General features: G+C 45.2%; 1 protein-coding gene across 2 annotated transcripts in view; it reads right to left on the minus strand.

The window, feature by feature from the left end:
• setdb1b (SET domain bifurcated histone lysine methyltransferase 1b) overlaps window positions 1–13502 on the minus strand; it is a 115548-nt gene that overhangs the window by 77760 nt on the left and 24286 nt on the right. For both annotated transcript variants that reach the window (XM_059979973.1, XM_059979974.1), the window contains exons 2-7: window positions 12255–12472; window positions 10357–10532; window positions 8230–8312; window positions 6800–6923; window positions 4888–5154; window positions 2484–2685 (exon numbers count right to left, since the gene is read on the minus strand). In XM_059979973.1, the coding sequence (XP_059835956.1) occupies window positions 2484–2685; window positions 4888–5154; window positions 6800–6923; window positions 8230–8312; window positions 10357–10532; window positions 12255–12457 (1055 nt within the window). In that variant the 5' untranslated portion in view covers window positions 12458–12472. The remainder of the gene's footprint in view (window positions 1–2483; window positions 2686–4887; window positions 5155–6799; window positions 6924–8229; window positions 8313–10356; window positions 10533–12254; window positions 12473–13502) is intronic.

Below are 13502 nucleotides of genomic sequence, written 5' to 3' on the forward strand. Positions count from 1 at the left end.
CTCCACCATAAGATTTCTGAATGGCCCATGAATCAATGAACATTACTTTGTAATTCCTTTAACCATATATAACCATATAACAATTACAGCATGGAAACAGCCCATCTCGGCCCTTCTAGTCCATGCCGATGCTTACACCCACCTAGTTCCACTGACCCGCACTCAGCCTATAATCCTCCATTCCTTTCCTGTCCATATACCTATCCAATTTTTTTTAAATGATAAAATCGAACCTGCCTCTACCACTTGTACTGGAAGCTCATTCCACACAGCTACCACTCTCTGAGTAAAGAAATTACCCCTCGTGTTACCCTTAAACTTTTGCCCCCTAACTCTCAAATCATGTCCTATTGTTTGAATCTCCCCTACTCTCAATGGAAAAAGCCTATCCACGTCAACTCGATCTATCCCCCTCAACCTTCTACGCTCCAAAAAATGAAGACCTAACTTGTTCAGCCTTTCCCTGTAACTTAGGTGCTGAAACCCAGGTAACATTCTTGTAAATCTTCTCTGTACTCTCTCTATTTTGTTGATATCTTTCCTATAATTCGGTGACCAGAACTGTACACAATACTCCAAATTTGGCCTTACCAATGCCTTATACAATTTTAACATTACATCCCAACTCCTATATTCAATGCTCTAATTTATAAAGGCCAGCATACCAAAAGCTTTCTTCACCACCCTATCCACATGAGATTCCACCTTCAGGGAACTATTATTCCTAGATCATTCTGTTCTACTGCATTCTTCAATGCCCTACCACTTACGATGCATGTCCTATTTGGATTTTTCCTACCAAAATGTAGCACCTCACACTTATCAGCATTAAACTCCATCTGCCATCATTCAGCCCGCTCTTCTAACTGGCCTAGATCTCTCTGTAAGCTTTGAAAACCTACTTCATTATTCACACTAAGCCACCTACCTTAGTATCATCTGCATACTTACTAATCCAATTTACCACCCCATCATTCAGACCATTAATGTATATGACAAACAACATTGGTCCCAATACAGATCCCTGAGGTACACCACTAGTCACCGGCCTCCAAACTGACAAACAGTTATCCACCACTACTCCCTGGCATCTCCCATCCAGCCACTGTTGAATCCATTTTACTACTTCAATATTAACACCGAACGATTGAACCTTTCTAACTAACCTTCCATGCAGAACCTTGTCAAAAGTTGTACGCTATTTATTTTTTGTAATTTATTGATTTTTGTCTTTGCACTATTCTGCTGCCACAAATTTCATGTCATACATGTCTGCAATAATAAATTTAATTCTCAAAGGGCATACCTATTGAATATGAAAGGCCTAGATAAAGTGCATGTGGAGAGGATGTTCCCTAAAGTGGGGAGTCTAGGACCAGAGGCCACAACCTCAGAATAGAAGGACGTCTATTTAGAACAGAGGTGAGGAGGAATTTGTTTAGCCAGAGGGTAGTGAATCTGTCACAGACAGATGTGGAGGCCAGAGTTTTGATAGGTTTTTTATTAGTCAGGATATTAAAGTTTACAGGGAGAAGGCAGGAGAATGGGGTTGAGAGGGAAAATAGATCAGCCATGATGGAATGGCGAAGCTGACTTGACAGACCAAATGGCCCAATTTGCTCCTACGTCTCATGGTCTTTATGGCAATTAGGGACAGGTAATAAATATTGGCCTATATCTCAAGTTATTTGTTGAAAAGTTAACTCTCCTAATACAGCCTCACATGGAAGAGTAAATGACATGGTGCAGAACATCTGGGCCCCTTGCCCTGTTGGTGTTGGTTTATTGTTTCATATCTACCGAGATACAGCGAAAAGCTTGTCTTGCATACTGTTCATACAGATCAGGTTACTATACAGTGCCCTGAAGAACAGTAACAAAATGCAGAATGAAGTGTAACAGCTGCAGAGAAAGTGCAGTGCAGGTAAATGATAGAGTGCAAGATCATAATGAGGTAGATTGTGAAGTCAAAAGTCAACTTTACCGTACAAGTGAACCATTCAATGGTCTCATAACAGAATAGCTATCCCTGAGCCTGGTGGTTCATATGCTTTCAAGCTTTCATATTTTTTCCTAATGGAAGAGGGGAGAAGGGAGAATGTCCAGGGTGGGTGGGATCCTTGATTATGCAGGCTGTTTTACTGAGAAAGAGGGAAGTATGGGGGGAGGCTGGCTTCTATGATGTGTTGAGTTTGTCCACAAACACCTGCAGTCACATAGAGCCGCTGCTGTACCAAGCTGTGATGCATCCAGATAGATTGTTGTCTATGGGACACTGATAAACATTGGTAAAGGTTGATGGGGACGTGCCGCATTTCTTTAGCTTCCTGAGGCATTACAGGCATTGGTGAATTTCCTTGACCATGATGCAGGTTGCAACTGGGGCCAGCACCAGCTCTTTGGAAGTACACGGCTCACCCCGTGGACTGACTACCATCCTCCCTTGTCCGCATGCAGCCACTGAATGGACTCGGAGCACTCACCTGGACTTGTTCTTGATGTTAGGTGTCTCGGCCACAATGCCAGCGTACAGCCAGACCGAATTACCATCCTTGTACTTGGCGACCACCCTGCTCCCTACCATCAACCGGTCGCCCTGGGGATGGTAGTCGTAGGCGATGTGGTTACCTGACAGTAGACTCTTCCCTTTGTTGTCAAACTTCACCTTGTACTTATTGTTGCTGCCTGGCCAGGATACAAAAATAGGTCAGTCAACCAAATCCTCACCAAAACTCTTCTATTTTATTTTGAAAGTTTCTCCACTTTGCTATGAACTTTCCTTGCGAATATGCTCAGAATTAACGTCACAGAAACAGGCCTTTTAGTCTGTACCTGTTTCCTCTCCATCATCTCTCACTGCTTCTCCTTAAACCCATGGAATTAACCCGCTAATTAAAATGGAACAGTACAGTCCAGGAACAGCCCCTTCAACCCCTGAAGTAGTGCCGAATCCATTAAGCTAATGGCACCTAATGACATCTCTGACAATCTATCCTGGACCCAATATATTGATGCAATTACAAAGAAATTTGAAGTGACTTTGTACATCACAAAACAACTTGCAAATTTCTACAGATATACCACAGAGAGGATTCTAACTTGTCGCATCACCATTTGGTATGGAGGGGTCACTTCACAAGATCAGAAAAAGCTACAGAAAGTAAAACTCCATCATGAGCACTAGCTTCACCAGTGTGGAGGACATCTTACAAAGGCCTCAGAGAGGTGGCATTCATATTAAAGACCCCCCATTACCAAGACCATGCCTTCTTTTCTTTGCATCCATCAAAGAGGTACAAAAGCCTGAAGACACACATTCAGTCTTTCAGGAACAACTTTTGCCCTCTGCCATCAGATCTCTGAATGGACAATAAACACTATCCCACTATACATTGTTTGCTCTCTTTTTGCACTACTTATATATATTTCTTATTTTAATTTCTAGTTTTTTCATTATGTATTACAATGTACTGTTGGCACAAAACAACAAATTTCATGACATAGTGAGATTAAAATTCTGATTCTTCTGCCTGTATAATGTCCATATCTCTCAATTCTCTGCACATTCATGTGCCTAAGACCCTCTTAAATGCTTCGATCATACCTGTCTCCACCACCAGCCCTGGCAGCACATTCCAGGCAACAAAAAACATTGTTACATTCTCAGTAACAAAAAACTTCAGCGCCAACTTTAACCAACCCCAAGATCAATCTAACCCTTCCCTCCTACATAAGCCAATTTTCTATCATCCATGTGTCCAAGAGTTTCTTAAATGTCCTAATGTATCGAGTTCAACCACCACCCCTGACAGGGTGTTCAACACACCCACACTCTCTGTGTAAAGAACTTAACTCCAATATCCCCATTGTACTTTCCTTCCAGTCACCTTAAAATTATACCATCTCGTACACTGGGGAAAAGGCTCTGGTTTTCCATTTGATCTATGCCTCCCAATATCAAGTCACATCTCATCATCCTTCACTCCAAAGAGAAAAGCCCTAGCTCACAATCTACCTGTATAAGACATGATCTCAAATCCAGGCGTTATCCTGGTAAATCTCCTCTGCACCCTCTCTAAAGCTTCAACATCCTTCCTATAATGAGGCAAGCAGAACTCAACACAATTTTCCAAGTGTGGTCTGACCAGGGTTTTATAAAGATACATTACCTCTCGACACTTGAACTCAATCCCCCCAACTAATGAAGACAACACCCCATACACCTTCTTAACCAACCGATCAAACTGCGCGGCAGCTTTAAAGGATTGAGGGATATGGACCCCAAGATCCTCCTGTTCCTCCACAATGCCAAGGCCAGGTCATTAGCCCTATATTCTACCTTCAAATTCAAGCTTCCACAGTTAATCACTCTTCTGGGTTGAACTCCATCTGCCACTTTCAGCCCAGCTCTCCATCCTGTCAATGTCCCATTGCAATTTACAACAACCCTCCACTCCATCAACCTTTCTGCCATCTGCAAACTTACTACCCCACCCTCCACTTCCTCGCCCATTTATGAAGATCGCAAAGAACAGGGGTTCCAGACAGATCCACCGTTCACCAAACTTCAGGCAGAATATGCTCTCTACCTTGTAGCATGTTATGTACCTGCAGGGCAAGAATGATAAATAAGTGGTACGATTAAACGTTTTTACTGAGTGATGTTAGTAATGGTATACTTGGCAACTTACAGCGTGGAAGCTACGAACTGGACCCCATGTGCACTCAAAAGCCTGCGCCCAAAAGAGAGAGCGCCTCTTGCACGTAGGAAGCCCTGTCGATTCACTGCGGGATCACACTTGATCTGATATAGCATATGCAGTTGCTCGCGTCTCCACTGCACTATTCTACGTTATATTCTCCTGCCTAGTTTCAACGCTCCCTCACCTGTTGCCACAATGGCGATAAGTGCCCCCTTATGCCATGTCTTGGTCCGTTTCTTGCCCAGGATGCGCATGCCCTTGTACAGGTCACCGTCTTTGACCACCTCGCCATCCTCCACCACCGTGACGACTTGCTGGCTGCTGCCTGGCGGGGCTGGCGTGCTGGACTGCAGTGCTGGCCGGGGCTGGGTGCTGCAGGTGGAGGAGAGGGTGCTTGTAGGCGAAGAGGGCATGGAGAAGGCGGAGGCAGGTTGCCTGGTCTTGTCTGGCTCTACGAGGAAGTAAAGGGGGAGAGATTGTTCAACTCATTTCCACTCCACGAACTCCAATACACAATACAGAGCGCTGCATGTGTAGGCAGGAATAGGTGATGCACGGCTGGCAATGCTCATTCAAGGGGAAGATTAAGACCCTGTTGCAGCAGCTGCAGATTCTTCAACATCGGAGACCATGTCAATGACAATTCAGCTCAGTGTTGCATCTTCCTGTGCACTGGCCAGGTGACCTCAAGCCAGATTTATAGTAAGGCAGGTATATCACCAAAACAGATTGATTTATTTAGTTGAGATATAGCACAGAATAGGCCCTTTGAGCTGTGCTGCCCAGCAACCCTGATTAACCCTAGCCTAATCTCTGGATAATTTACAATGACCAATTAAAAGTCTTTGGACTGTGGGAAGAAACCGGAGGAAACTCACGCATTCGACGGGGAGGACGTACAGATGACATTTGGAAATGAACTCCAAACTCTGTTGAGCTGTATTAGTGTCGCACTAACTGCTACACTGCCCTGGTGCTTCAGATTCTCAGCTTTGATACTGTGTTTCTTACATCACAAGTGACCACTGACCAAAAGGACTATGTTGGTTGTGAAGTCTATAGACACAGCGACGTGCAGAGAGTAGAGGACTCAGCCAGTAGAAGAATGAAGGTGGATTTCATTAAAACTACCGAACATTGAAACGCCTAATGGAGTGGATGCTTCCATTCATGGGAGAGTCCTAGACTCAGAATACAGAGACATCTTTGAAGAACAGAGATGAAGAGAAATTTCTTCAGGGAGAGAATGGTGAAACTCTGACATGGTCGGTTGCAAAAGGAGGAGGGTTGGCCATGGGCTAGCAATCCTATCTCGTAAAAACCCAGTGCTACAGAAACATCAACAAAGACTCCAGGGACCTCATCCCCGGGAGAGAAAGAAGATGGGATACACCTGGGATAACCTGGGGAACTAGCCCAGGATGGAGGACTCTGGTGAGCTACTGTCGGTGACCTACATCCCAGTAAGGGTGATTGCCATAAGTAATAACAATGGTGAATCTTTGGAATTTGTTGCCACAGACAGCTATGGAGGCCAAGTGACTGGATGTATTTAAAGCAGAGGTCAACAGGTTTTGATTTGTAAGGCACCAAAGGTTACAGGAAGAAGGCAAGAGAATAGAGTTGTAAGAAGAAAAATAAATCAGCCATGATCAAATGGTGACACATCAATGGACAGATCCTACATCTTATGATCACATCCTTCCCCACCATCAATCATATCTACAGGAGATGCTGCCTCAAGAAGGCAATATCCACGATCAAAGATCCCCACCATCCAGGCCAGGCCACCTTCTCCCAGCTCTCATCGGCAGGAGGTACAGACGCCTGAAGTCCCACACCACTAGGTTTAGGAACAGTGACTTCCCTTCAACCATTCGGTTCTCAAACTAATCTGCACAACCCTAATCACTATGATTTAGCAACACTACGAACAGTTTGCACTAAAATGGTCTTTTTTTTTTGCATAATTTATGTTTAATTTATCTTTTTCTGTGAATGTTGCATCTCCGGTGCAGCTGCAAGTTTTCCATAGCCCCTGTACTTTATGCCGCGACAATAAGATTGATATTGACACGCCAATCAATAAGACTGACCAGGTTGTGTGCTCATGGCACGCAGCAGTCCCGAAGAGGTTGCTGTCGGCTTCCTGGAGACAGCCTCCACGAACTTCTGCACATCCCGGGCAGACTTCCGCATGGCAGCCATGGCGTCCCGTAGCTGGAGAGGAGGTGGTGGGCAAGTGGTGGGGGGGAAGGTGCAAAGGTAGAGGAATAATTTTTTAAAAAGGGGCTGAATCCACATGAGACTGTATGGAATAGAGCTCCCAAAATCCCTAACCTCCCCATATCATCAGGGGCTTGTTAAGGCATCTGCATGTTTAACATGAGAGTTTAAAAGTGGTTGAGGCTGTAATTCCTGTGTACAGCCCAATGTTAATGATACAACTGCGTGAGTAGAAACTACCAAACAATTCTTGGAGCACTGGTCCATTCTAGACCAGATGTACTCTGTCACACCCAGTGTGAGGCCCAGATGGGTGGGATCATTGTAGATCTCGGCAGTGATGTGGACTGTACCACTTACAAAATGGAAACAGTCCCTTTGGCCCAACTCATCCATGCTGACCATTCTTAAGCTAGTCTGCATTTGGCCCAGATCACTTTTAAAACCTTTCCTATCCACATACCTGGCCAAATGCCAGTTAAGCATTGTAATTGAATGCACCACTATCAATTCCTCTGCCAGGTTGTTCCATACACCCACCATCCTCTTAGTGAAAAATTCTATTATGGATTTAATGAGTATGTCCATAAAAATAAATCTCAGGGTTTATATGGTGATGTATATGTACTTTGATAATAAATTTACTTTGAAAAAATTTGCCCCTGGGTTCCTTCTAAATACCTTAAATCTACGCCCTCAATGTCCTACCCTAGGAAAAAGACTGTGACCATCCACCTTATCTATACCCCTCATGTCACTGCTTTAAAGTCACTGCTCAGCTTCCTTCACTCCAGGGAAAGCTGTGCCAGCCAAGCTAGTCATGCTACATAACTCAAGCCCTCCAGTCCCAGCAACATCCTCAGAAATCTCTTCTGTAGCCTCTTCTGTTTCAACACGTCCTGCCCACAGTGTGGCAAGCAGAACTGCAAAAAATATTCCAGAGCCAGTCGGTTTCCCTTTCACCTTTACCTTGTGCCCTTTAGGGTTAGATTTTGCATTTCTGAATGGCCCATGACACTTTGTTTTCACTCTTTATTTAGAGACACAGCACTATAACAGGTGTTTTCAGCCTGTGCCACCGACCTTTGGGACGTTCACTAATTTACTAACCCACCCTTCCTCTTTTATAAATTCCAAGTCATTTATAAAAATCACAAGGAGCAGAGGCACGAGGATTAGGTTAACTGCCTAATGTCCTTTGTTCCCTTGGTTAGTGAGTAAAACAGGCCACACAGCATCCTGCACACAAGGGGCCACATGTAGACTACACATTCACAACACAGTTGTCTAGTAATCTCACCAGGGATGGCTCTCGGGTAATCTTGCTCAGTGCTGACACAGTCGACGAGGTGGATGGAGATGATGCGACTTTCCCCATTTCAACTGTTGGGAAAAAAACATGTTAGATCAGTAGTTCTGCCAAAGCTTCACCAGTTCAAGACCATAAGACACAAGCTAAATTTGGTTATTCAACCCAGCACTGCCACTCGATCATGGTTGATTTACTTTCCCTCTCAATCCCATTCCCCTGCTTTCCTGTAACCTTTGATGTCCTCACTAATTACCTATAATCGCCTGTATTAGATATACCCAATGACTTGGCCTGTACAGACTTCTGTGGCAATGAGTTCCACAAACTCACAGCCCTCTGGTTGAAAAGAAGTCCTCTTTATCTCTGTTTTAAAAGGATGTCGTTCTATTCTGAGGCTGTGCCCCCTGGACCTAGGTTCTTTCACTATTGGAAACAGCCTCTGCATGGCCACCCTTCAATATACAGTCGTTTGAATCCTAGAGTATACGTAGCAGACCATCCTGGACCAAGTCCGATCAGCCAGCCTGCAGCATCTATGGTCCAAGGTGAGGAAGGGGTTAGGGCATCAGGCAACAGCCAGAGAAAGTGAAAGAGAAGGCCAATCAAATAAATGTAGAGAGATCGAGGAATTGTCTCCACCTTAAATGCAATATTAGCATTCATTTTGCGAGAACTGGAACATCAAAGCAAGGATATATTGTTTTGGATCCTGCATCCAAGAAAGGACGTGCTGACCCTAGACAGGGTCCAGAGGAGGTTCACCAGAACGATCCTGGGAATGAAAAGTTCCATCACAAGGAGCGTTTGATGTCTCTGGGCCTGCACTCAAAGCAGATTAGAAGGTTCAGGGGGACCTCATTGAAACCTACTGAAAACAGAAGCCCTGGATATAAAGGACATGAGGAGGATGTTTCCATCAGTAGAAGAAGCTAGAACCTGAGGAGACAGCCTTAAAATAAAGGGGCATCCTTTTAGTCCTGAGAAGAGGAATTCCTTCAGTGGGGGCTGGTGAATCTGTGGAATTTTTTGCCACAGATGGCTGTGGAGGTCAAATGCATTCAAAGGCAGAGATTCTTGATTGAGACTGTAAGACATAGGAGCAGGATTAGGCATTTGTCCCATTGAATCTTCTCTTCATAGCTGATCTAGTATCCCCCTCAAACCCATTCTCCTGCCTTCTCCTCATAATCGTTCACACCCTCACTAATCAAGAATCTATCTAACTCTGCTTTAAATATACCAAACGACTTGGCCTGCACAGCTGTCTGTGGCAATAAATTCCACAGATTCCCCATCTTCTTGGTAAGGGAGTTAAGGGTTACAGGAAGGAGGCAATAAAACAGGGTTGAGAAAAAAAAAGAAAAATCAACCACATTTGAATGGTAGAACAGAATGATGGGTCGAATAGCCCCAATTCTGCTGGCCGATTATCTTATGGTCATACATCGAATAAGACCGTGGTTTTAAACAAATGGCCATTATTTTGTAGCCATCTCCCTTTGTTTATGATTCTCCAGATAGTGGAAACACCTACTTTGCTATATCCCCTTAGAGAGCACCATAAAGCTATGATCACAGAAGCAATAGTAATATGAAGTGTTTTGCAAGGGGCAGGAAATTGGAGTAAAAAAACCGAAGAAGGCATGGTAGCTTGGCAAAGCTCGGGGGGGGGGGGGGGAGGGAGGGAGCAAGAGGGGGGCAAAGGGCTTTACAGGAAAGAATCTGATGATAAGATCAGCTAGTGAGTCATGGAATAAAGGAAGGAGGTGAGGAAGGGAACTGGAGGGAGGAACAGGACAGATGGATAATCTGCTCAGACAGAACCCTCCACTCCCTGCTGCTGGACCTATGAATAGACACCCTGGCCAAGCCCGGGAGCAAACCAGACAGGAGATGCCCTGCCTCCGCCAGGTTGTGACCGGAACAGCAGAAGCTCCATGGGCTAAAGAGCTTGTCGTCCTGCTGCTTGGTTAAAATTTCTCTGGGGGGTGCAGGGTGGGTGAGAAGCTTCAGAGGGCTGGAGATGACTAGTCCATTCCTATGACCTTGGGATGTGATGAGGACAGGGAAGGGGCAGCGGGGGGAAACCAGGGGCCAGTTCACTGGGTTTCTCACCAGTCTCAATGGCCATCACGTCATCATCATCGTCATCATCATCATCCAGGATCTCGATCACTTCCGACGGTTTGGTGGTGCTTTTTGGGGCCTCCTCCTCTTGGTCGGCGTCCTCATACTTCAGCCCCAGGTCACTGTACAGGTCCTTTACCATCGACTCGCATACTTCCACCGACCTGGATGAGGGCAGTGGGGGTAAAAACGGAACTGGCATTAGCCCATGGCTCAGGTCACACACCTGGCTCGGTGTAGTCACCCCACCCCATCAAGGATGCCTCCAGAGTAAGGGAAGATCCACCCCCCCCTCCCCATAGCTTTCCCATCATACACAATCCTACTGCGGGGAGCTGGTGGGGTGGGGAGGTCAGGCAGGAGAATGTCCTAGTACAATTGCTTTTGGGATTTGGCCAAGTTATCTCATTTGGATCTTGAGGGCAAGTAGCAAAGGGCTCCATCTGAGCTAACTATCTGGCAATCTTCCGGGGGTATGTCTGTGCTCAGATAACCCAGAGAAAGACCAGGTAATACCCATGAGTACCTAGGAGGTGTCTGGGTCTGGGACCAGTGGGCCCTGCAGGAGATAAAAGGCATCCTGGCTTAGGCGTGGAATGTTGTTGTTGTTCCCTTTTGTTGTTAACGTTATTTCTTTGTTGTAGCAAAAAGTAAATACGAGTTTCATTTTCCTGCAGCCATTCACAAGATAATAAACATATACAATAGAATCAATGAAAAATTACACACAAACAAGACAGAAACAGCCAACGTGCAAAAGAAGATGAGACAGAGAGAAAATTGAGAACATGAGTGTAGAATCCTTGTAAGGAATCAGTTTAGTGTTGGGGTGAGTGAAGTTATTTGTGCCTGTTCGGGAGTCTGATGGTTGAAGGGTGATAACTGTTCCTGAACCTGATGGTGTGGGTCCTGAAAGGTTCTTGTACTCCAGTTTTCCCCCCACAATTTTTAACAAAACTACTTTTGTTTAAAAAAAAACTCTACTGGCGGTACATACAGCTCTGCCCATCTTTGTCACTGACAGCTAACAGCTTTGCTGGACTGATTCCTGGCAGGAGTTTAGCAGAACAAGAGGGGATCTAGAACACAGAACAGTAGAGCACTCATGTCTGTGCCAAAACAGAATACCGATTTAAACCACACAGCTGCTTGTACATGGTCCATTTCCCTCTATTCCCCGCCAATTCACACCCCCGCCATATCAACTTCCACCACTTTCACACTGGAATGTGCTGCTAAAAATTGTCCTACATACCTTCTTTAAACTTTCGAAGTTCAAGTGGCTCAGGAGTTTGGAAGAATGAGAGGGGACATACCCCCAGAAGATTGCTAGAACACTGAACAGTATAGTACAGGAAAAGGCTCTTTAGTCCATGTCAGTATTGAACATGATGCCAATTTAAACTACAGAGCTGCCTCTACATTGTCTATGTCCCTCCATTCCCTATTAGGGTATGTATCTACCTAGATTCTTCTTAAGCATCACTACTGTGTCTGCCTGCAACACTTCTTCTGGCATATATACACAGTCCTGTAAGTGAAACACAAGCAGAAAGTAGGAGGCTTGAGGGGTGACCTTCTAGATTGTAAAATCATGGGGGGCCTAGATAGGGCGCATGGCCACAGATTGTTTTCATGGAGACAGGCTTATGATGAGAGGGGGGACATGTGAAGATCACACAGAGGGGTGGTGAGTAAAAGGAATGCTACAACATGCCAAAGAGACACTTGGACAGGAGAGTAGGTGAATATGTGCAAAGCGGGCAGATGGGAATAGCGTCGATGAGCATCACATCTGGAATGAATGAGATGCGCCAAAGCACCCACCCACTGATTCTATGACTAAGCATCAGGGAGGATAGGAAACGCGGGCGAAGGTGAATTACCTGGACGCGTCCTCAAACAGTCCATCCACACGGGCCACCTCAGCTTCCTTCTTCTCCACCCAGCTCTCCAGCTCCAGGAGCGCAGCCTTGCGCTGCTTGAGGAAGTCCACCTTCTCCAGCTCCTTGTCAATCCACTCCCGGATCTCCTCCATCGAAATGCCCAGGTCCTCCACCGCAAGGTCCATGGTGTCCATGGAAGCCATCACCAGCAGTTGCTCCTGCAAATACAAGCATGTGATTCAGTGAGATTTGGGCTACCCTAAACTCTGCGTGGTCCACTGCAGAAACTCCAGTCTGTGTATGGAGTTTGCATATTCCCCCCATGACAGCAAAGGTATCCTCTGTGCAATCATTCCATCCTTCATCTCAAAGACATGCATGTCAGTAGGTTAACGAAACTGAATTGTTTATTATTGTCACAGGTACAGTGAAGCTTGTCTGTCATGCTATTCCTACAAATCAATTCATTACAATCAAGTCAAACAATGTAAAATAATAACAGATGGGACTTCCAGTATGGCGCAGATACAGCCAGCAGCATAATCAGTAAGGGCTCCCAGATGGTCTTATTTCCCCCTAAATAAGAAATGGTTATTTAAAAAGAAAAGTGGGTCTTGTAGCAGGAAGGGGAGAAACAAAAGAAAGACGAGGAAATCCGCAACAAAACCCGAAGACAAGCGATTAAATACCGACTGACGGTGAGGACACTAACATCGGCGCTAGCAACCAAGCTGAACACAAGGATATGGAGGCTGTTCATGTGAACATCGTGGCTGAAATACAGGCGCTTCGCTCGGATATGAAAAAAAGAACTGAGTGATTCCATGGGTTTTCTAAAGAAGGAACCGGTGGATTTCAAAGAAATTAACCAGAAGTTGAAGGCTATTGTTGGTGATTTAAAAGAAATAACGGGCTGAGTTGAAGAGATGGAGCAATGGATGACGGAAGTGGAGGAATGGAAGGCCAAGGCCAGGGAGGTTCTTTCCCACGCACTGGAACTTTAGGAAGTCATGCATGCTTGACTAATAAACCTGGAGGCGCGTTCACACAGGAATAATGTACGTATCCATAGAATTTCCAAGGGGGCGGAAGGAGACAATATACAGGAATTTCTGGAAAAATTTATTAAGACAGAGTTGTCCCTTCCTGATGTCGCCCTCAGCATAGAAACGTTGCCATCGATCTCTTGGATCCAAATCTGCACTAGGTTCCAACCCAAGGTCCGTGGTTATCTACTTTCAGGAATAT

Source organism: Hypanus sabinus, chromosome 9 (genome assembly GCF_030144855.1).
Source record: "Hypanus sabinus isolate sHypSab1 chromosome 9, sHypSab1.hap1, whole genome shotgun sequence".
NCBI lineage: Eukaryota > Metazoa > Chordata > Chondrichthyes > Myliobatiformes > Dasyatidae > Hypanus > Hypanus sabinus.